The sequence below is a fragment of the Sipha flava genome, unplaced genomic scaffold (assembly GCF_003268045.1).
Source record: "Sipha flava isolate LNK unplaced genomic scaffold, YSA_version1 67_pilon_pilon, whole genome shotgun sequence".
Taxonomy (NCBI): Eukaryota; Metazoa; Arthropoda; class Insecta; order Hemiptera; family Aphididae; genus Sipha; species Sipha flava.
In genome coordinates this window covers 1,236,665-1,261,059 of record NW_020273607.1, presented here as the reverse complement: position 1 = coordinate 1,261,059, position 24,395 = coordinate 1,236,665, and the positions used below count along the sequence as shown (strand labels likewise).

Sequence of the window (24,395 nt, the reverse complement as noted above, 5' to 3'; positions counted from 1 at the left end):
GTATTGTCTTTGTGATTATTATTATTACTAATTATTTCTTAACAAAGCACACTAAATCAAACACTTTTGATTCACTTCCATAATATCATATACCTAACATGTTTGTATGTGTACAACGTGCGATATGATAAATTCCCGTTTCCGTTACACTCGAAATAATATGCTTTAACCGTGAATGCATATAAAAATACATAAATTATATTTAAAATAATGTGTTACGAAAATCGTTCTGACTCAAGTGCAGTCCACTACACCGCACATAACGCTATAATCGACTTGCAATTAAACAGCATCGGACAATGGAGTAGTGTTTTGTAGCTGTTTACTCAAACACATATTGTGTAGCGATAATATTTTTGTATACAACCAGAAATAGAGCTATATATCAAGGATTACCATTCTTGTAAGACCTACATATTGTTATAGAACTCGTGGACTACTTCGCGTCGTTCCCAGCATGGTTTTCCAACTTTTGTAATTACGGAACGCTCTTTCAAAAAATGGTCAAACTGTGTGGCTTGTGTAGGCTGTATACTATACAACAATGAGTTTATACGCGCAGACATATGCACTAGCTATAAGTTCACGTCACACGTATTTTCATTCATTCATAGACTAGCAAACATGACTATTGAAAAACTACTGTCGATGGGTATGAAAAAAAATATATCTTTTTGCATTGGCCAAATATTCAGAAACTACTAGTTTTCTTATTGTGTAATATTTTGGATACACCGTACACATAAATTGGAAAAATAAAAATTTATATTAATATAACGATAGTTCTTAGCACGGTACCAGGCACGTTCCGATTCAATTATTGACCATTTTTCTAAAAGAATCATAAATATAATGCTTAATAAAAACAAGCATGCATGTCTATATATTGATATTATGTATGTTTATTGGTTTCTTGTACAACAAGAATTTTGAAAATACTCGATTTTGTTGCTATGAACGATCTATTACGGATTTGAAAAAATATTTCGAAATATCAGGTTGTCAGCGTGTATATGGTATAGAACGGGTTAATTATCTTAGAGTTCAGCCATCACATGATACTAGATGACAAAACGCATCGTTTTTTTTGGTTGTCAAAAAAATAACATAATTCATTTTTTTTGTGGTATAATTACATAACAATATTATAATTGTGTGATACTACGAATATGTAAGTACTCTCTGGGTGATATTATATTTTATGTAATATGCATAGTAAATATAGGAATTAAATTATTATTTAAATGTAATTGTATAACACGTTTACCTCGAGTATGAGTTGGTCCAAACAGAAATATTTCTAAATGTACACAAAAATTTCATTTCACATAATTCGTAACTTAATTGAACTGGCAATGGAGAAACTTGTTTAGAATTCATAGCGTGAGAAATGTTTACAAAATTAAAAAAAAGACAAATTTAATGTCTGGTATGTGTGAAATTTGAAGGCTATCCGTCAGATTTTCTTTCAGAAAAACTTAGCAAGAATAACCATAAAATTACAAAAACAAATTAAATAATGTCGTGAGACAACGGAAACAAAAAAAATAAATACTATTTCTTTATAATGACATTTAAATTGTTTAATTTTTTCCTTTTACATTAAATCGTACTATCGAAAATTCGGAAGTGACTATAGTGAAACGGATGAGTTTTTTATTTAAAAATACTAGTTTGCGATAAAAATTATGAAATTGTTAATTAAATGCACATCTTTAATTTTGATTTAACCTAGAGCATTTGCATATTGGTTGCGATGATATTTCAATTAATTATATCTGTGCAAGAAAAAACAATAAATTTAGTCCTCGCTGTTCAAAAATATTGAACTCCCGGGTATGGGTTTAAACGAAATCGAAAAATTTCACGTCACGTCCAGTGCACGGGATAATCGTTTTTATGGCAGTTTGGGAAAAATGAAATAATAACAAATATTAAGAAATGTCAAATCTCATGCTAGACGTATACAAACCCTGTTTCAAATCGTTGCTAATCATAACACACAACTGATATTACGATTATAATATTATTGCATACTCATAGGCGTGCGTAAAGGGTGTGCCGTGACATATCCCGTAGATTTTCTTACTACTTTTATTCATTCGGGGACTTTGTTTTAATTTTAAACAACAATCAGTAAAAATTAGATAAAATAAATTAGGATCTTTATCAAAAATGGCAAAATACAACCCATTGGTTTACCCAAATTTATCCTTTTTTTAGGAGGAATGGTTCAGTAAGGTTCATATAAGAGAAAGCGGCCCAATTTTTTTCATGGCACATCCCTTACGAGTACCTCTTGCAAGTTTATCTATGCGAGTATTGCTATTCCTACTCCTACTCCAAAAGTGGCACGCACTGTAAAATGTACGGACTCGCGCCGTTTGAGCATAACGCATGTTACACCAAGTCAACGTCGATGATGGTTACTAACCATTGGTTAGTAATAGTAATAATAATAATGATAATAGATGGTCGAACGATTTTTAAAATATCAATAGTCAACGGTTGTGACGGTAGCAATGTGTATAAAAGAAAAAGGTTAACGCTTTTACCATAGTCGAACGCAGTTTTCGTCTTTAATTATTTATCAGTAAGTCGTTTCACAAGAGCGGTTCATACATCATATAAATTATCAAGAGTACACCTACTGTTAAACGTACGCGCGTGTACCTACTCATGTTCATTATATTATTATGTTTGTGTACAGAAGTAAGGACTGGCACCTGAACGCGGTTTTTTTTTTCTCCGCCGCGAGAAATACAATCGTAGGTACACGTATACAGTGTATTATACGCACGGTCGGTCGATGGTTCGAAGCAATCAAACGTTGTCGACAGCCATTCGAAACTCTGATACCCTAATAGTATTGTACAGAGCCAGGCAAACATTTCACTCGAGAGAACAATTTTAAAATGCATCCCCCTCCCCAATCCAAAGCAAATCTAAATATTTTTACATTTATTTAAAATTAATTAATTTTGAACTCAAGTAAAGTGATTCTAAAAATTATTGCAACGTAGTATTTAACGATTTTTTTTTACAAAATGTACCGAACTTATAGCTGCTATGTTATTGATAATATTTTGGAGCCCACAGAACTTTGACGTCGGATACAATAGCTTTGTTCGCCTCTCCTTAGTTACAACACTGATATTGTGTGCACGTCCGAGAACAATGAACGACTACGACGAATACAGCTTTTTCTACCGTTTAAAATCCCGATTGCGAAAAAGAAAGATATGATGACCGTGCGCATGCGTGTATGACGTGTATGTATATATACATGTGTGCGTGTGTGTGTGTGTGTGTGTGTGTGTGTGTGTGTGTGTGTGTGTGTGTGTGTGTGTGTGTGTGTGTGTGTGTGTATGTATGTTTTCCATCGGTCGGGGGTAAGGAATGCAAAACGATTTTACAAAATGAAAGATCACTCGCTAGTATGCGAACATAAATCTCGGTGTGTATCTGCTATCGCGATAGGGTCAATGATACCCAACGAGAAAAAAAGAAGAAAACATGTACACACACAAACATACGTATAAACACAATCACACGCTAGCACGTATGATGTACAGGGTGTTGCATGAGGATTTACTAATTCCGATGTCTGCTGTATTAACTAAGATACTTAATCGATTATTCTATCTATTTTAATAACCAGATTTAATCTGTATTAATTTTTAATCGGCATTTTAAAAATCACTTTCTGATTTTGTACTTTTTGGTAAAATTGAGTTCCATAATTTTACAAAGTTCATTTTCCTGAAAATATTTGCTTACAAATCGCATCTGTTTTTATAAATCAACAGTTATTTAATTCAGTTATTGTTATAGTTATTTTTAGTTATGTAAGTTGATGAAAACATCGGAATATTATTATCTTTATCGACGCAGGAGATATCGGAATGATTAGTAAATCTTCATGAAACACCTTGTATAAAAAGGAGCGGTCTTCTCTTGTACACGTTATACATCCATACACGCACACAAACAAAGCCCCCCAGGCTAGTTTTAACCGACTCAGCCTTCTATTTTATCCAGGCTGCCGCCATTATATTACTATAATATTAAAATTATTTTCTTCTTGATATTATTACTATTATATTATTATTATTATTATTATTATTATTATTATTATTTTGATTTTTATTATTACCACGACTATGATTAACTACTACTAGACACACGAGCACTCACACTCACGCGGTTATTTTAATTGCGAAACAGGTCATTCCATCTACGCGTCCTTGTCGGTCGATTCTCCGCGCCGCCGCCGCCTGCGTTTTATCTCATCTTTCTTTTTTTCATCGTCCACCAACATGAACCCGAATCTCCTTGTGGAGGTCGAACGGTCAATAAATTATGCATATTATTGAGTATAATACACAACGATGGTGGCCCATACATTCTAATATAAATAAATAGGTAATGTTGTTTTATATAAACGGATGTGTTTTATCCTGAATGCCCGCGCATACCTGAATGTCGTACGGACGTGGGTACAACGATTATTTATTTCTTACCCATCTTACGTCATAATATCGCACTGCTATTATTTCTGAAATTGTTTCAGGTTGAAAATCGCAGATCAATACTTAAATGCACTGCAGCATACGCAGATATTTTTTATGTTATCGCGATTGCGTAACCGTCGAAACACGCGACCCAAAAACGAGTTCTACTCCACTTTCGTAATTTCTCTCTACCCCCCCCCTTCGCCCTCCAAACAAGCGAAACGTATAATAAAACTATAAGATTTTTGAAGAAAAAAATAATAACCAATATTCTAAACGCGCAACGTCTCGTAGTTATGATTGTACTATCAATTTTTTTAAATTTTTTTTTATTGTAATAACATATTTCAAATAGTTATACATAATAACATTGAACGCTTCAACCGTTTAAATTTCGACTGCGCATTTCGTGCTCCGGCGTTTCATCGGAACGTACACATATATACGTGCCGTGTCCGCCTTAAGCCCTTAATAATTATTACTGCTCATAAACGTGACAATACGCGTGCGTACGTGTGTATGTTTACACTTATGTTTTTACCTTACTTTCGGTCGTTTAACCTTACCGAAACGAACATAACCCGACTGATCGTACACCGGTAAACGGTTGTAAGTCCATGCACATGCCGGAACCTTCACCTTTCGCGCATTCCTTGACCTGAATACCGCATAACGTGTGTGTGCCGACCAACGCCGTGTCTCCGAAAGACAACCGCGAACATTCCGCAGCGTCGCGATTAGTTATAAATAAATAAATAAATAAAAAAAAAAACGTTTCCCATATATCGGAATACTTTCACCGAAAAAAAACTGGGTGCAGTTCATAATTCTCAACGACTATTTAGTATATAATACGTATAGTAAAATGTGTATTGCTCAACGCAGCTCAACAGGGGATTAATATTTTAATTTCCATTGCGTCGTGCGTGTTTCAGACGTGGCAAGAAAAAGAAGCCGGCAAAGTTGTGCTGTACACGACCACGATGGGCATAGTCAGAGACACGTACCAGCGGTGCCTGCTGGTCAGACAGATACTGAGGACCCATCTGGTCAAGTTCGTGGAAAGAGACGTCTTCATGAGCAGGGAAGTGCAGAAGGAAATCAGAGAACGTCTCGGCGGCGTGGACACGATTTCCGTGCCGCAACTGTTCGTCGAAGGGAACCTCATTGGAGTTAGTATCAATGGTTTTATTTTTTCGTTCAAACTTGTTATGCCTGTATGAAACGTTTCAGCACCTCGAATTTTATTACGACACAGTCCGCCGAACAAAGGTTTTCCCGTCCAAAGCGTAGTTTATGATGCCACGTAAGCGCCTGAACGAGTATTTTTGAAAAATTCGATGCATTTGCGATTCAAATTTATTGCGTAAAAATTTGTTCGTTTATCTACTACATCGTGGTTACGAGTGGTATTGGTCATAATCTTAAAATTATTACCTTTTAATACATTTTTCACTCTTTTTTTTTTTTTTATTTTGTTTTTGATTTAAGTAACGCCGTTTGTAATTATTCAAAAATTTCAATTGAAATCACCCAGCTTTAAAATCGCATTTCATGCATCGAAATTTACACCAGATCTTTTTCATAACAATAATTTATGTGGCGAAGTGAACACTATTTTTACACAACGTTTCCAAATACATAAAAATATGGTCCACGATATTATCAGTCGATGAACTTTCGTATCGGGAAACTTACGACCAAGTTAAGCCACCGCGTCTAAACGTTATAATGGCCTAAGCTTTTTGATAAAAACCGCTAAGATAATTTTTAGTAATTTATGGTAAAAATCCCCCGTAGCGTATGAGTTACGACACATTACATAAATATGAAGAAAAAAAAATTCTTGACCAAAAAAAAAAAAAAAACCCATCCAATGCGATACGCATAAACAGTAGGCACCAACTGGATGGACGCTAGGCCGAATCCAATTATAATTTTTTCATAACTACAAACTCAAAACTGAATCGTATAATCACTACACTCTATACGTGTACTTTTTCAGATACGTTACTCAGACAACGCAATCAAAACGATATCTACCACTTTTAATCATTAAACTTTCCGACATTTAATATTCAGCATAAATCCGTATGTCTTGTTCGATACATAATTGCAAATATTGTTTTGTTGAGCCGTTTACAATATAAAACCATTGGTTTATGATAATGATTAATAATTGAACGACGTTTGACTTTGTTCTCAGGATGCAGAAGCCGTAGAAAGACTGAACGAATCTGGAGAACTTCGATCGATCTTAAAACCATTTAAGGTAAAGCCAAAAGATTTATGTTTCATTAATCCGTTTTCATATTCGGAACGTTCCTTCCGGTACAGACAAGAATATCCTGTTGTCCGATGTCATCACACATACACACACAATGCAACTTTCCTATTCCGGAGTATATTCTATGCACTCGATGACTTTTTAATACGAAAAGATTCTATATATACACATTTCATATCTTCTCGCTATGTACATCTCTTCATTCCGTCTCGTACCATTGTTATATTTCTACCACTCGCCGCGAGCAAACAAAATAATAATAATAATAAAATAATATACATCTCTTATACACTCAAAATATATGTGTAGATTATGTAAATGTTTCAAATTTGTACAATGCTAAATGTTTTCACTTTTCACAACCCAAGTCACGATGTTATCTAATTATACTTACAAGTATATAACAGAACAAAAACGAATCACTGAACAAACAAAATTTAGAATATTATTTCTAGACTTGGCGTTACCGCAAACGATTGTTTAACGTTTTGAAATCAGTCGTTGGGTGTTCTCGTGATAGTCTAAAGTATATTGTATATATATATTGGATATAAAGTATCCGGGGGGACAATTATTTTTTCTCCGAACATATGAAACCAATAATTTCTTTTTACCAGTTCTACAAAATAATTATCGACTAAATCATAATAATTACCATGCCATTGCGATACGTGTATCGATTTTAAACGCTCTTACTGGTTTAGAAGAGGCAGTTGTTTTTTTTTTAAATGCCTAGACGAAGAATATCTTAAACTATATCACATGTATATAAAAAAAAACAAAATTATTGTTTATTTTGAAATCCCACGCAGATACTTACGAGTAAGTGCATTGATTTTTAAACAAATTCCATCGACTATCTCGCCGGTTATATTTTTTCTTTTTAATAATATTTTAAATTTCATTGGAATTCGCTGGCTATATTATGGGCATTATTCGAAGTGGTCATTATATTGTTCTTATTTTACAATAACGGTATGATCGACGTATTTTCAATTTGCTTGAATATTATATTATAAGGAATTTTATGTATTTTTTTTTATTTTTTTCAATAAAATCTATATCACACTTTCTAATCCATTATGTTACGAGTACAATTTATTTTACGAAATAATTCAAAACGTAATATATAGGTAGTCTAGCAACAATGCACCGCCGGCATTATAATACACAACATAATTATTAAACATTGAAATAGAAAATTTTGTTTATCCATTATAGTCGCATATGTGATACCGTTTTATTAACACAACACTTTATAACTATTTTTCTAAAGGGGAACGACCCATAATGTTTTAATTAAATTTTATTTTTTTAAGAATCCACGCGTAGATTTTAATAATATTTTACTGCCGCCTGTGGATAACAATAATATACAAAATCAACCGTGTAGGTAGGTACTCATATATTACGATTTCCTATGGTACTGATACATTAATCGTTGATTCCGAAATGTCAATCACAAATGGTTACAATATAAAACGCTTAAAAATAATTAAAATACTGGTATTCATGTATAGAATCTTATACGTAACACACGACAAACGAATATATTACAAAATAAGTAATATGATAACGTTATGCTACAACACAACTATAATGCATGTATTAAAATCGTGTATACGTATTTACAGATATCATTAATCTTTCAATAGTGTCATAACTTTGATCGAATAATCAATAATAATAATATTAATAGTGTTTCAACATACATCACATGTCTATACATTTTAATAATTCAATTTCACGAGGACAGATTTAGGACTTGGGACACTTATTTATTTTGAAATCTAGAAACGTTCACACCTAATAATTTTAAACAATACCATATATAAACTTATCCTCTCAGAGCGTTTATAATATGGACGTCTCGGTTTACGAGTGGGGAGGGGGGAGGGGGAGGGAAACTCTCATTGTTTGGCAATCAAAAAGCGTATAACCGGATATTAATATTTTGCTGTACTTTCGACGCACCATAAAATATAAAAATTATTGCCAAATATATTGTACGACATCATAGGCATCATATGGTTGAGTTGTAGTACTAGACTCACAAGATTTGAAATCTAATACACAAATATAATTATACTCGAAACGCTCAAATGCGTGATTTCCAAAACGAATAACACGCTTCGCAGAGTATTATAATTCAGTAGGTTATCGTTGGTTGTGAACATCAATGGAACAATAAAAAGTTCGAGAGTCCGACCACTACGGATTATTGAGTTTTCATAAATTACGCTATTGGATGTAAAGGTAAAAACTATTTCAAGGGGCTCGAACAATGTGAGACGTTGAAGTTCGATATATTACGAGTATATTGTAGTCTATTGTAGTCTGTTGAAAAAAATGAGTTGAAAATCCATTAAATTTATAAAAATAATTTAAAAAAAAAAAATGTAACCAATAAAAGATGTCCTCCGTGTCGTTTTATCTTTTCGTTCACTTATTAAAACCAATATCAGAATTAAGCTCAACGTGTGGATTTAATAACATACACCGAGTGCAGCGGACATTGCCGTTAATCACGCTCGTATTTTCGGTAATAAGACGAAATAGAAAGAAATCGTCAATTGTCCAGTCTATTAAAACGCGTACGATAATTTCTGGCTAGAGTTCAATTCCGTAAGAAGTGAAACGTGTGCGCACGTGTGTATGTATAATGGCATGCCGAACGGCGTCTACAGCTCAGAGTAACTACCATGTTCCGAAAAAATCGATATTGATGAACATGTCGAGGACGTATGTGTAATTTTGCTATAAAATAACCTCTAATCGTGTTCGTTTATATTATTGGTGAATATAAATCGGCTGTAAAAATATTTTATTGACCTGATTAATCGGCCACTGTAACCGAAAAATCGTGATAAAAGTTCAACGTGAAGACACAAAACGTTGTACTGTTACGAACTTAATAACTTAAATAAAGTCCGAGAGATAACAACAGCAATATTGTCTAAATTTCGATATTATTACTGTAATGTAAAATCGCATGTTCCATCGATAATAAACAACGTCAAAGACGAAAATACAAAATATAGAAAATTATGAGAGTACAAGTTTGAAAGGAAACGTGCAGGTAGACAATATTTAGAAGTGACATTGTGGGAATAAGAAAACGAGGAAAATATCAACGATTCTGCAAAGAGAATAATGCGAGTTGGGGTGTTACATATTATGTATCATTATTGTGTAACGAACAAAAATACGATTCGTATGAAAGGGAAATAATATGTATGTATGACCAACGGAATGACGTGACTGCGTGAGTATGGGTAACAATTTTTTCATATCTGCTCGTACATCAGTAAACTGTGGTTTAACGATTATCGATGGGATAATTATTGTTTTTTACACGGAAAAATGAGACGTAGTTTATCTACAGATCATTTGTGGTTTTGCGGTGAGTACAGGTGCGTAGAAATCAGAAAAAACTGTGGTCATTTGTTGATAGGGATAGAAGCAAACAGGATGAGGATTTGCTATAAGATTCGACACTACATCGTTAAATTACAATAGTATTGTTATTACTGATATTTTACTTGGATACTAAAAGCGCACTCACTCGCTCTCTATTAAAACAAAGAGTGAAAAACTTTCTTTTTACTTTTATACTATGCAACCCACGACATCGAATTATACACCGATCGATTCAAACATTGTCTCCCAAACAACATCATATTTTTAAGCCCTCCCTCATTCAGTCTTCTAATTAATTATGCGTGTACATGTATTAAAGCATTACATAGCAATATATTTCTCGGGCGATTGACATTTTTTCTAACGGCGCGAGACCGTATACAAATATTAAAACGTTAAAATGAGACTTCAGATGAGACACTCATAACTCCAGATTAGTGATGATTAAAACAAGACAAAAGCCAAGATTTTCAAAATCTTGGTCTTGGTCTTGCGCAAGACTCTTGCAAGACTCTTGCTATTTTCACAAAATCTAAAAAAAAAATTAAATATCTACCTGTTGTAGCTGTGTAGGTTTTTTGCTATGACTTCTAAGATGAAACTTAAGTCCAATATATAATATAGTAATATAATATTAATATATATATTATATATATATATATTATTAATATACTATAGTATAGTATATTAATAATATAAAACAATCAAACAATTTAATTTTTATTATAGGTACTAGTTTAAAACTTTGCATTTTAAAATATTATATTTATATTATTTTACTTGTAGTTGATGAATCAATTTACCAGCATAATTAACTTTGTATGTTCCTATTACATCTTCTATTTTATTCACACTCTCGCTTTGGTCCACTACATCTTCAATGTCACTCATTGTAAAGGTACAGTAACAACAACTAACGTATTACCAACAGACTACAAGTTTACAGCAGTAATGAAATGATATGCTGTATAAGACATTAGTTAAGTACACAATGTCTAGTACGGAAAAATCAAACAATATACGAACGAAAATAAAAACGTACTTCCAATCAAAATGATATCGACCTTAGTCCGTAATGACTTTCAGCAATTATTAGTGTATTTGATTCAAAGTAGAGGTGTATTATAATAATAATAATAATAATAGTTTATTAACGCCCTTATAGAGCAATTGAGTTTCAGCATGTTTTACAAAAATTATAAATATAAGTTATAATGATAATGATGATAGTAATAAATAATAAATAATAATATCTAATAGTAGTATTTAATTTTAATTACTTATTTTTATGTTATGTGTATTTTAAAAACAAACAATTATATATAATTTTAATTATTTACAATTACTTATTTATATTAGAGTTGTACATAATATAATTTGGTGATTTACTATTTGAAACTTATACATAAAAGCCGAAGTTTAGATTCTTCATCAAAATTAAAATCGAAATTAATTTCATTACAGCTTCGAAGCATACAACATATAGGTCCATTAAAACAATATAGTTGTGAGTGAAATGGCTCATTAAAAGTTAATTTAGATCTTGAATAAAAATTAGGGACCAACCAACCTATTTTCCCCAAAATTTCAGGACAGTTAATTTGATCATTTAATGTTTTGTAAATAAAAGAAATATCAATAAATTTTCTTCTAGAAGACAGGGTGTTTAAACCTAAATTTGACGCAAGTTCATCAATTGTACAATGAATAGCAAATTTATTTGACAAATATCTTAAAAAGTAGGATTGTATTTTATTTAAACTATTTATATGACCAGAATACGATGGGTTCCATAATATGGACCCTTACTCAATATTTGATCGAACTAGCGAACAATACAAAGTTCTGAGACATTGAATATTATTGAAGTTCCAAAATTGTCTCCTAATAAACCCTAACATGCCCATCGATTTATTATGAATATATGATATATGTTCAGAAAATGTAAGATCAGATGATAGTATGATACCTAAGTAGAAGAGACTATTTTGATTTTATGGACATAAATCATAAATGATTCTATGAGCAAGACAACTTTCGACTTTTTCATCGATTTTGGGGGAAAAAAATAATTGTTTAATAATTGTTAAGTATGAAACAATTATATTATATTATTTTGTAATATTAATTCCAATTATTTCTAATCGTGTTTTCAATAATTCGTCATTTCCTCGAATACTGATCAAATTTAATAACAATAAAAATAATTTCTTATTTTCGTTATAAATTATTAGTTAAGAGGATCGGTGGTGGTGTATATTTAAGAAGTTGGGTATAGGCAATATTTAAAGCGCGTGCGTGCGTGACTTGTGACTGTGCGCAGTGAATGGTTATTAGTATGTGTACGTGTCCCGCACTACACTTCTACTTCTTATCCGCTAATTGACAAATAACTACAAAAATGTATAGTAATACACAATATTAATCATTACGTATAAAATAACAATACAAATATAATGTTCTGCCTTCTACATTTTGTATTATGATTGTTCACCGTCTATTCTACATTATTTCTGTAACACTATTTCTACATTTCTCTACTCATCAACATTTTGTTATTTTTCAATTTCACTGTTTTAATCTTTAAAAATTTAAAAATTTATTTATTATTAAAATACGAGTTTTCTATTTTTAAAGTATAAAGGATTAAATATTATAATAATAAATGGTGTTTGACAGATAAAAACGATCGTTAATCATAGTTTTAAACACTTCCCAATTAAAATACACATTTTTCAGTTAAAATTCAACCAGGCTAAGCAAATGAAATAAAAATAGTTATATACATTTACAACGATAATATACTAGTACCTAAATGTTTTCTATGCGATTTCGAGAAAGTGGTAGCTACCAAAATATTTCCTCCTATTGATAACCTTAATGTCCATCACTGTTCTTAAAATAAAATACGCCGTCACATAATTTGCTATTCTCCTTGAACGGTTACGCTTAAATGGATATGTTCGTACGTGCTTACATCGAAATCCGAAAAGACTTGTGTCAGACACATGAATCCGTTTATTAAATGTATTCACCGAACGATATGATAATCAGTTCAACTTATACCGCGCTCTTCTTCGTAGAATATAATATGATATCGGCTACACGCGAGTTGCCTCTCATATTTAAAAATCAACATCAAAAATAATTCCTACTGCGCAGAGCCGGATTACCCTAGGTGAAAAAGGAGCATTTGTTCCAGAACGGCTAATTTAGTGGGGCGACATAAATAAAATAGCCTCAAAAAACTATTTAAGATCGTCATTAATACAAGAAGAAATGTCCAATTTATCAATGAAACAACCATTATTTGGATGAGGAAATGAAGTGAGAAGAACTAACATAAAAACTTGTAACTATTAAATCCATAAAAAAATATAATTAAAGAAAAATAAATAATATTATAAAAAAAATAATAATATATAATATATACATAGTTAAATGGTTATAGTTTTTTTTTTTTTAATTGGCGTTAATATTAAAAATAATTTTAAATAATTAATTTTTTAATTCATTTAAATAATTTTTTTATTATTATTTTTTAATATTAAAGTAATTATTACCTGTATATTTTGAACCAATTTATTAATATTATAATTGTATTTTGCCAGTATTTTCCATTAGTTTAAAAAAATTCTTAGCAAAACTATTCTGTGATATTAAATATATATAACACATTATATATTTAACATATATACCTATTTATACTTTTTAGTTTAATTAGATTAATTATTATATTAAGTACCTATATTTTATAATAGTATTTTATTTTTTTAATTTATACATAGAAACCAGGAATTTTTTTTTTTTTGGTTTCACTTAAACTTTATTTCTTTGAGGGGGAGAGGGGTAAATGTTATTTGCTCCAGGGCGGCACGACCCTTAATCCAGCACTGCTACTGTGATTTGTACCACGGTAAAACATAATTTTTCAGTCAAACTAAAAATCCGTTCAGATCAGATAAAACTCCTGTTAGGTACGACATATCTGTATTGGGGGGGAGGAGGTCGTCATTGTTTGGTAGTCATATCCGTTGCAAGTCTTATTCAATAATAATAAGACGATTTCTTACGCGTGTGTGTGTGTGTTGTTTTACTTGTACACATTTAACATGACAGTATCGCGTTATATTTTGTTATTGTTGTTCCAGAGTCCGGACGCGTGTACGACGTGCCAAGTGTGTGGGGGATACAGGCTTCTGCCGTGTCCCATGTGCAACGGTAGCAAGAAATCGGTGCATAGAAATCACTTCACCACCGAAATGATCGCCTTGAAGTGTATGAACTGCGACGAAGTAGGATTGGTACAATGCTATGCATGTTAAACGGCGAAAACATATTTTTTTTTGTTTTGTAAAATTTTTTTTTTTTTTAACTGATCGCGCAGCAATCATTATTGTTATGTACACATAATACGTACGGTAGGTATAGATAATTGAAAATAATAATAATAATTACGATAACTTATAATCGTCGTCATGAAGCAGCAGACGTTTCGGATTGCGTTTCATTTTCGTGTATTGTAATTGTGCGCCGGATTGCTGCCAGTACGACATCGTAAAACGTTGAAGGGTTGAATAATAATTCAATATCATTCGGTCGATTCGTAGAAATGAATGAAAACGACAATATTTTTTTATATTTTAACGTTAAATCATAAAACGATTACTATTGTACTGTCAAAAACGAAGAAACGACAATAATCGAATTCAACAACAATCATTATCGTAACAATTCGATCGAAATAATTCCGTAGCATTAAAATTTATGCACGGATTGACTGGATTTCTGGTTTTTCGAAATACCATGCCTATAATAACATGATATTTACTGTTATTATTATCGGCTAGTGTTCTTTTTTCTTCAATTTTTAATTTATATACCTAGTTCAATTTTTATTCATCCACCCCTTCCCCTGTTAAACGAGTAATCTACTGGTATATCTGTGTATAGAAAATATTATATATTTTTTTTAACATATTTTTTTTTACTTTTTTTTTGTGCTGATACGATAACTTCTATTGACGTGTTATCGTGTACGTAAAAAAAAACCATTCGATGAAAGATGTATATATATATATAAATATGCAAATATATATATATATATATAGAGAGAGAGAGAGAATAGTAACATTAGAATACTACGCACTTCAGATTTACAATAATCTGATAGTAATATATAAATATATATTTGACGAGGCCATCGAATATTCGTGACAACCACTCTATACACAACGTTACATTATTACGTACTCGAGGCCTACGAACACATTACGCGTGTAAAATCGATATTGTATTATTTTATAACGTACCCATAGGTTTTAGACAGGTGAACCACATAATGATATGCGCTCACGAGCGCGAATAGTTTTTCGTAATAATTGTAATAATGTCAGATGTTCACATTTAATGGTGAAATGCTTTACCGTCCCGCCGTGTAAACGCGCGTCGCACTGCGACGAACGTATTTTAATTTTGTCGTGAAATACAATATGTATACGCGTGTACGGGGTGATACTTTTGACGTGAACCAATCACGTTAGACTATGTCTAGGGAAACACGCGAGTGATGAGCGTTCTATCCTTGTTGGGCGTTTTTTTTTTTCATTATTTTTTTCTCACTGCTATACAGGACCGAACAATTGCTTCGGTACTCCGCTCCTGCGGCAGACACTGCTCGCGCTTTTCCTTAGCACAGTCCCGATATCGCAAGACCGCCCAGTGCAACCGTAAGAGTATGTAGACTGTAGGCACCTAGCGATACGTTCATTTCGACGCAAACAAAACCGGACACAATAATGTTATGCAGATAAATGAGCAGGCCAACGTTGGACCGCACAAATTTACATATAGTATCGCGCATTACGTGTGATTCTCGTGTAGCTTTCCTGTGTCGACCGATGAACACGGTTACAGCTGATGCATCGCGTCAAATGCACGAAAGGTTATCGGAGACGAAGGATCGCTGCCGCCGACGCGTTTACCAAACGGTTGTGTCCGGTTTTGTTTGGAATACCGTTTAAATCTCCCGTGTACCCACCACGTTGTCACAAAATTCTCTTTCCTCGGCGTAAGTTTATACCATACGTATATATCTATATATTACCTAAACGTTTTTTGTAAACCTTTTATTATTATTATTATTATTATTATTATTATTATGTATTTATTAAGTTTATTATTAAGTTTCATTGATGTTATTATATAATATATTATATCATACACTACTGTTGTTGTAGTACCCTTATTTCAAAACGCTCAATATGTTATACATCATTATTGTACTTTGTCTGTATTAAATACGTTTGTAATAAATTAATTTTGTGTACAAATCGATTTGTGAACAGTTTCCGACGTGCTCGTGCGCGTGACTGAGTTACATTATTAAATTGCATCAATTTTTGTACATCGTTGTTTTAATCTGTAAAATCCATTATCCCTCTTGTTTGCCTCGCGCATATCCCCAATAAAAAAAAAACAAACGCCAACCTTCGACTACCTCGTACATATCATACTGTACGATCATGATATCGCGCGCACAGCGCAACAACAACGCCACGTGTTATCTCTCTCCGTACATGAATGGCACAGAATAAATTATTTATGATCGTTACGGTCGTAAAAAAAAAAAAATATTCGAATTTACATAGACCGACTGATTTAAACGCACACACGACACATTTTCAATCACTACAACACGCCCGCATAAAAGTAATTAGCCGAGCCCGTTCGAATTATGCAATCGGATAACATTTATGCGAAAACGAATTTTTGTAATTTCATAATCTAAAAGACCTCTCACCAGGTGATCAACATTAAATGCTGTGCGCATGGTAAGTATAGTAAATTTTCGTCTTATCCGCGGTACCTACAGCACCGATGGGCGTTTTTCCAACGTCGAATATGATTTTCGACAGTCAACTTTGGATTTTGATTAGGTGACTAAATCCGAATCGAGACCCTGTACTTGTTGCAGATCGTTCTCAGATCGTGTACACGGTAGGTATTGCTACAACGGCGTTGGTACTTATGCAATTCTTATTACATTCGTGTATACCGTGTACAAAGATGGATCCCAACGTTAATATCGAAATAGGCATGCCCTTTTATTATAAATTATAACTACTTATAATAATATCATTATTAATCGTTTACCCTTAATCGCGAACGGATCATTAATTATTCGTTTTATATTAAATTGCACACAACGGCCACGTGTTTTATTCGCCTACGTGTCGGCATTATTACATTTTGATAGTTTACACAAAATATTTGGAAAGTTAGTCAATTTCATAAAACAATAATTAAGTTTAATTAAAAATACAATATCGATTGATTGAAAATCAAGCAATCCAGTATAATTACATTGCAACATCAAAATAAACACGAAAAATTCAAAGACTAATTTATCTTTATTTTAATAAATTGTAGTGTTAAAATATGTTTTGGTAAACATTTGAGAGCGAATACAATTATTTATTATTAGTTATTTGTATTTATTGAGAAATATATATGTAGACTAAAGAATGTTTTGTCTGAAAAACATCATGACAGTTTAAATTTTGATGAAATATACTTCCTATGCCTACCACATGTAACGTGAAAATAATTTTTGTTTCGATATACTTATAAAAAATAAAAATTTAATTTAATTCAGACTTTTCATTACGAAAAGAGAGAATAAATCATATTTCATACCCACATAGTTTAGAAAAATCCACTTTCAATACATACATTTTTCTTAACTATGGTCTTCTATGTTAATTTTCAATGAACATAATATTTAAATAAATGTTGGAAAATATTTTTACATATTTAAAGTTTACTGCATGAGAGGTATACAAGTTCAATTAACTGTTATTACTTCATTTAACTGGAATGAATCATAACTATTATACTGTTCAACTATTTGTTACTAATAAATGAGTAAGTAAAAATTAGTTAAATGAGTTATCCAATAATCTTTGCCGGCTTGAGACATAGTCGGGTAGAATGCATGTATTTTATAAATAATTGTTGACTGTCAGTGGATATGTGTTATTTATAACCTTACTTTACATAAAAATAATTTGTCTGCAGAAGTATTTTAATTTAAAAATATTTTATTAATATTAATATTCTCATACTTAATTTGACTAATGTCATTGTTTTTATTTTGTTTTACATGATTTTATATTCACTACTTTTCAATTTTAAAAGACAATTTTATCGGCTTATCATTTAAATTGGTTTACATATTAATAAAGCTAAAATGTATACATTAAAAGTCCGTGTTCTCAATTATAAATGTAATTTATAATACATTAAACTTGTTTCATAATAGTAATAAAATAATAACATTTTTTTAAACCTTGTGTATACTTATTTTAATGTCTATTATTTTTTATTAAACTATTCTATAGTTTACAAAAATGAAAACTATTTAATTATTATAAATTATATTCTTAATACTTAAAATTATTAAATAATAATGAACAGTCATTATTACAAATCGGAAGAATTTTATTAGCATTAACAATCAGTTATTACTATTATGTATTCAAATACACTTATTTTATACAGTGTGAATGAAATAAACACAAAAGAAAAAAAAATTTATAAATATAGTTCAAAGTCCACACGTTTAAATGAATGAAATTCACTGTTTGAATTACACTTACGTACCCAAATTGGTTCATTAAATTTATTTTCTTCTTTCCATTTCTGCATTTGCTCAGTGTTATAAGGGCCAAATACTTCATTGCTTTCCAATGAAAATTTGTATTCCCACTGTAATGACTCTCCTAAATATGTGATTCAATTTTTAATAATTCAGTGACAATATTTATAACTCAAAAAATAATATTATTTTACCTGTATCTTCTAGCTCTTCTGCTCCTTCTTCAGAATTTTGGATTGTGTTTTCTAATTTTTCTTTTTCCTTTAAATCGAAGTCATCAGCATACATATCTAAATCTGATGCCATGGAAGTTGAAGGCTGTTCTTTTTTATTAGATTTTGAAATCTAAAAGTTAATTACAAAATATGAGTCCAATAAAAAACATTTCATTATTGAAATCTCTACTATAAAATTACAGAATTGTATGCTTATTATAGTTATGAATTTAGAAAACTCGTTTTGTGCCTATTTGTTATGTATATATTATTCAATATGTAAAGAACAAACTTATCACTGCAATTCTCACCTCGAGAGACTATACACTCCAAGATAAATAATTGTTAATCAATATTTTTATAAGCTATTAAATATCATTGGCCAAAGTCCAAAAAATAATTGGAGGACCGCATAAGACAAAAGATACAAAAATACTCTCTACCTGTCAAAACATTGAACTGGAACGTCAATTGATATTTTTTTATCTTTATTTTCTAATATGGAGTAGAGAAATATAGTCTACCCCGCTGCATATGGTTTGATAAACTAGATCTAATTGTTAATGGGTAATTTGTATTATTATAACTATTGAAATGTATTGTGGTATAACTGGTATATAAATATGAATTCAAATATAAGAAATTATTAGTAATGTGGTTGATTTTTTCAATACAACGCTCCAACCGAAATAATTGAGAAATGTTCCAAATGTACCACTTAATATTATTTTATGTTTAAAATTAGAATATTTTTACAAATATACTGATAGTTATGAATTATAACTTAAAAAGTTTATTTTAATAATACATAAACTTTATTAATTAAAACATTATTTTATATTACATTTTTAGTAACATAAGTTTTAAACGCTTTGTATTAAAAATAATAAAAACTATGGTTTAAGATAGATAAGCATGAATGTGATGCTGCATTTTTTTTTTTTTTTACTTAGTTTTTTACCACAACAGACGCTATATAATTATTAAGTAATTTTAAATTATAAATAAAATAAAATATATAAATAAGAATTATTTATAAAACATACCTAAGTTATTAGTCATTACTTATTAAGATATATTAAATTACACAAAATCAACTTACAATATTTGAAATGTGTTCATAAGTTTCTTGATAAACATCCATATTACCATCAGTAGTTAAAATCTGATTAGCAATCTCTGTAAGTCTAGTGACTTTTTCAGATGATCCGCCTTCAGTACTTATTCCAGCCTTTTTCATTTTCCATCTTTCAGCAGTTGAAAGTCTTTTATTGCCACCTAAACGTCTTAGAGCTTTTGCGATGGTTTCTTTGGGTTCCATCATACTTATTATTTCTTTATAGGCAGCAATTACATTAAATTCCTCATCGTCCTCTGCATTTTCATCATTATTCTTCTTTTCTTTAGACATATCTTTAATCTAAACACAATACAACAAATCAATAATTATACAAACAATTTATACGACTGACTAAATAGTAAAATTAAAATATATCATTTACTTACTTTACACCAATCGATATTCTCTAACCAATTGTCTTGAACATCTTTTTCTTTTTTCCAATGGTACATTCCTTGTTTATCAAAGTGACCTTCTTCGAGTTCTTCCTGCATATTGAAAGGTGTAATTCGTATCTCACCATCTTGTCCAACAACTCCATCTTCTTGGCCTTTGTTAAAATAAAAAAAAAAAAACGTAAGTTCTAGGTCTGAAAATTACACTTTATATATTGAGAACTTTTCAATATCATTTCATAAAAAAAATATAAACAAAATATTCTGAGGTTAAAGATATAAAAAATATATATAACTATCATATCTAGTTACAGATCTATGGTTCAAAGCTCATAGTACAACCTCTGGTCTTCTCAAAAATGTCTTCAAAACCCACGGATTAAGTAATGCTGATTTAACGAAAATATGTTTGTCAATCTTAAAAGATATACTGAATATTATAAATTTTCACTTGTATTCATAAAGCTATTATTATCTTATGCATATTAACGTTGATTGTATTTTATCGATTTCTCTATTTATTCATTTTATTTTTTTCTCTTAGATTCGAATTTAAATTTATTTTGTTCAGACTATTTCTTTTTTTTTTCAAACCTCATTTTTATTAGATAATTTAATTTTGATGTTAAGCTAAATTTTTATATTCTTTAAATCAAATTATGTATATTAATATTGATTACGTATACTGTGCCTTTTTGCAGTTTACTTAACAAAGCTGTGATAATAATAGTATATATATATATATATATATATATATATATATATATATATATAACATTATGTACAGTTTCATTAGAGAAAATATAATTATTATTTCATCTAACACTTGAATGCAGACATTTGTTAGTTTTTCACATCGAAAAATAAATAAAACACCATAGTTTGAAGTTTCTTATTTTTTTATAAAAGAAAAATTTAACATGTACACGTATTCAAAGTAATAAGTCCAATTATGTGTCGTTGTTACCTTCAATATCTTGCTCTTGCATGACATCATAGTTGTTTTCGTCAACGCTGTCGTCGTCGTCGTCGTCTTCAGAATCTGCTATGTTGTTCAACTTTTCAAATTTGTTCTGTTGAAAAATTTCTTCTTCTAATTTTCTCTTATTCATTTTTTCAAATTATTTTCACTACACAACAAAAACAACGAAACAAACACGAATCTGAACGTTCAACAACTCGAACTACGGGCTTTGAAAACGTTTTTATTCCGGAGAAACGATTGTGTGATAACTGATAAGCTCAAACGCGGCATTCGAACTTGATAATTAAGCGTCTCTCGTATTCCGCACGGAATATAATAGTTCCCTTATCACACCTTAAGCGCGAGATAAGACAACGAATTCGATTTATTTTAGTGTTGTATATCTGATTTGCAACAAAATACTTACATTTTTATAATGTATTAATCATCTTATTTACGTTTGGCCATCATTATAGGGTTCCGCATACTTTAAGACATTTGTTTTTTAATGTTAACCGTAAAATAACCACCTGTCTAAACGTTAAAATAAGAAACGGGAAATCTTGGTTTTCTTAGCCGCTCAAGTACCCATTTTATTAAAATATTTTTAAATTGTTCATGATTTGAGAATCCCATTTTTCATGACCTTACAGAATGGATGTAATTGAAAAAGACAACGAGTCCTCTGTTACTGTTAAGACTTCTGCTACGAACGATAGTGATGAAATTTGGGAAATAATTGACAAAGAAGATGATGGTAGTATTTTCCATTATAGACTGTTAACGAATGTATTTTTTACAAATATGTTTTTATTTCATAGAGGACCTAAGAAATTTGTCAGCAGCAGTCTATGCATTTATACTATTAGTCATCGGCATACCACTATGGTGGCGTATGACAGAAGTGCAAAGGCATCCATTACCATACTCACAGATCTCAGAATTAAGTAGCATGGATATAGTGATTGCTACTGACATATTTGTTTTCACCAAAAATCCATCTGACACTGAACGTATCATCGAACACATTTATACAAAGTTCAATTCAAGTAATACTATCCAATAAATACGAACAAATGTATTTCATATAGTAAATTAATCATTTCCCTTTTATAGCCATGTTCAGTGTCAAAGCTCAAACTTCTACTCTCATCCACTCCGATGATACCTTTGAAAAACTTGAAACTGCTATAACACCATTAGGATCATTACAGCTTATTGAAACAACTAATGTTGACAGCATTGTAGCTGGTCTTGGGCGTAATGTATATTTTCCTCCTGCTACAGGTAAATAATACTAATAAAAATAATACTTGCAAAATGTATGCACAATCAATAAAACAAGTCATTCCAGTTCATCATCAAGTTTTATCATAGACTAAAAATCTATGTTTATTGTACAATAATGCTATTCGAATAAAATTAATTTTTTTTAAAAATAATTGAAACTATTTGTAAATATTTAATTTTTCTGTTCTATGATATTATTTTTCAAGTACATTATAATATTAATTGTTAATTATTCATTTGTAAAATATTATTGTACATTTTTTAGATATTTCAATTTTGATGGACTCTTTAGAGAGACTATTACAAACTGATGCATTATCTGATTCGATGATATCTATGTTGAATCCTGGTAAACATTCTGAAGATGCACAAGTAGTAGCTGAACGACAGCGTAGAGTTAGACCATCATCGAATTACAATGTACTTCTTACAGTTGTGAATCCAGAACCAGACAAACTGCGAGTTTCTTGGAAGCCAGAAATACCTTTAAACCGTTAGTGTTGAATAATTCATGAAACATTTATTATTATATGATAAAATAAATACATTTTTAGGTTATTTACAACCATTGCTAAATCAGTTACAACTGATTGCAAACTTTTCAGTGCAATCTCAATGGTTATATTTAATTGATTTGATTCAGAAGCCTGTAAACTTAAATGGTACATTTGTACTAGACAAAAACCAAGCTCAATACATAATTACTCCACTTGAAAAAAAATTAGGTAATTGTTTTAAAATTTAGTAACTATTTTAAATCATTATAATTTGAATTATCTTCTAATTTTAGGATCTGGAGTGTCTCGTGATCCATGTATACATTTTGTCGTATACGTAACGCCTTGTTCTTTTATACCTTTATATTTCCATGAAAACAACCAACTCACTACCGCTATGATGTCAGCTCGATGGGGTGGTGTACAATTTTTAAATGCTGATCAAATTAGGTGCAATGAATCCACAGAAAGCTTCATACCTGATGATCTCAGTATTATGTCTCCTATTGTTACACAATTTCATTCATTAATTGGTGTGCCAGATGTGTCAAAGTATGTTTTACTGATGCCACACAGATCTTCCACTTTACGAACCTGGCAATTAGATTCAATGTACAGACTAAAAATTGTTGAACAATACACCAATGCACGTATTACTTTAACTTCGTTAGCAAGACTTTTGGGCGAAATCAGTAATATTGTGATTATCGAAGAAGTTGGAAAAGCTGTAACCGAGTCTGTAGAAGCAGCTATTAATGTACTTCAATGTCTAGAAAAAGGACAGTTGGAAGAAGCATTAAAATTCAGTAAAATAGCATTTGAAACATCAGAGTTTGCATTTACTCATCCATCATTATTAGCATTGCTCTATTTTCCAGATGATCAAAAATATGCTGTATATATTCCTTTATTCTTACCTGTTATGATCCCAGTACTAATGTCATTGAAAGGAGTTAAAAAATGGATACAATTAAAATACAAAATTTGATTTAGAAATAACTGAATATTTGCATTTATTTTTTTAATTTATTACA

The 24,395-nt window shown here is 30.8% G+C and overlaps 3 protein-coding genes across 4 annotated transcripts in view; 2 read left to right on the top strand and 1 right to left on the bottom strand.

The window, feature by feature from the left end:
• The window catches only part of LOC112691834, a 44,877-nt gene extending 28,250 nt beyond the window's left edge, over positions 1–16,627 (top strand). For both annotated transcript variants that reach the window (XM_025566244.1, XM_025566245.1), the window contains exons 3-5: positions 5,450–5,686; positions 6,721–6,786; positions 14,373–16,627. In XM_025566244.1, coding sequence (XP_025422029.1) covers positions 5,450–5,686; positions 6,721–6,786; positions 14,373–14,546 — 477 coding nt within the window. In that variant the 3' untranslated portion in view covers positions 14,547–16,627. The remainder of the gene's footprint in view (positions 1–5,449; positions 5,687–6,720; positions 6,787–14,372) is intronic.
• Positions 16,628–18,702: 2,075 nt separating this feature from the next.
• Positions 18,703–21,841, bottom strand: LOC112691905 (CD2 antigen cytoplasmic tail-binding protein 2 homolog). The gene is made up of 5 exons (XM_025566340.1): positions 21,578–21,841; positions 20,602–20,765; positions 20,198–20,515; positions 19,075–19,225; positions 18,703–19,004 (listed from the first exon to the last, which is right to left on the bottom strand). The coding sequence occupies exons 1-5, from the start codon at positions 21,720–21,722 to the stop codon at positions 18,817–18,819; spliced, it is 966 nt and encodes a 321-aa protein (XP_025422125.1). The 5' UTR covers positions 21,723–21,841; the 3' UTR covers positions 18,703–18,816.
• A 102-nt stretch (positions 21,842–21,943) lies between these two features.
• Positions 21,944–24,365, top strand: LOC112691903 (GPI transamidase component PIG-S). Its single transcript, XM_025566338.1, has 7 exons — positions 21,944–22,158; positions 22,228–22,331; positions 22,396–22,623; positions 22,691–22,861; positions 23,130–23,357; positions 23,419–23,589; positions 23,655–24,365. The coding sequence occupies exons 2-7, from the start codon at positions 22,229–22,231 to the stop codon at positions 24,347–24,349; spliced, it is 1,596 nt and encodes a 531-aa protein (XP_025422123.1). The 5' UTR covers positions 21,944–22,158; position 22,228; the 3' UTR covers positions 24,350–24,365.
• The last annotated feature ends 30 nt before the right edge of the window (positions 24,366–24,395 follow it).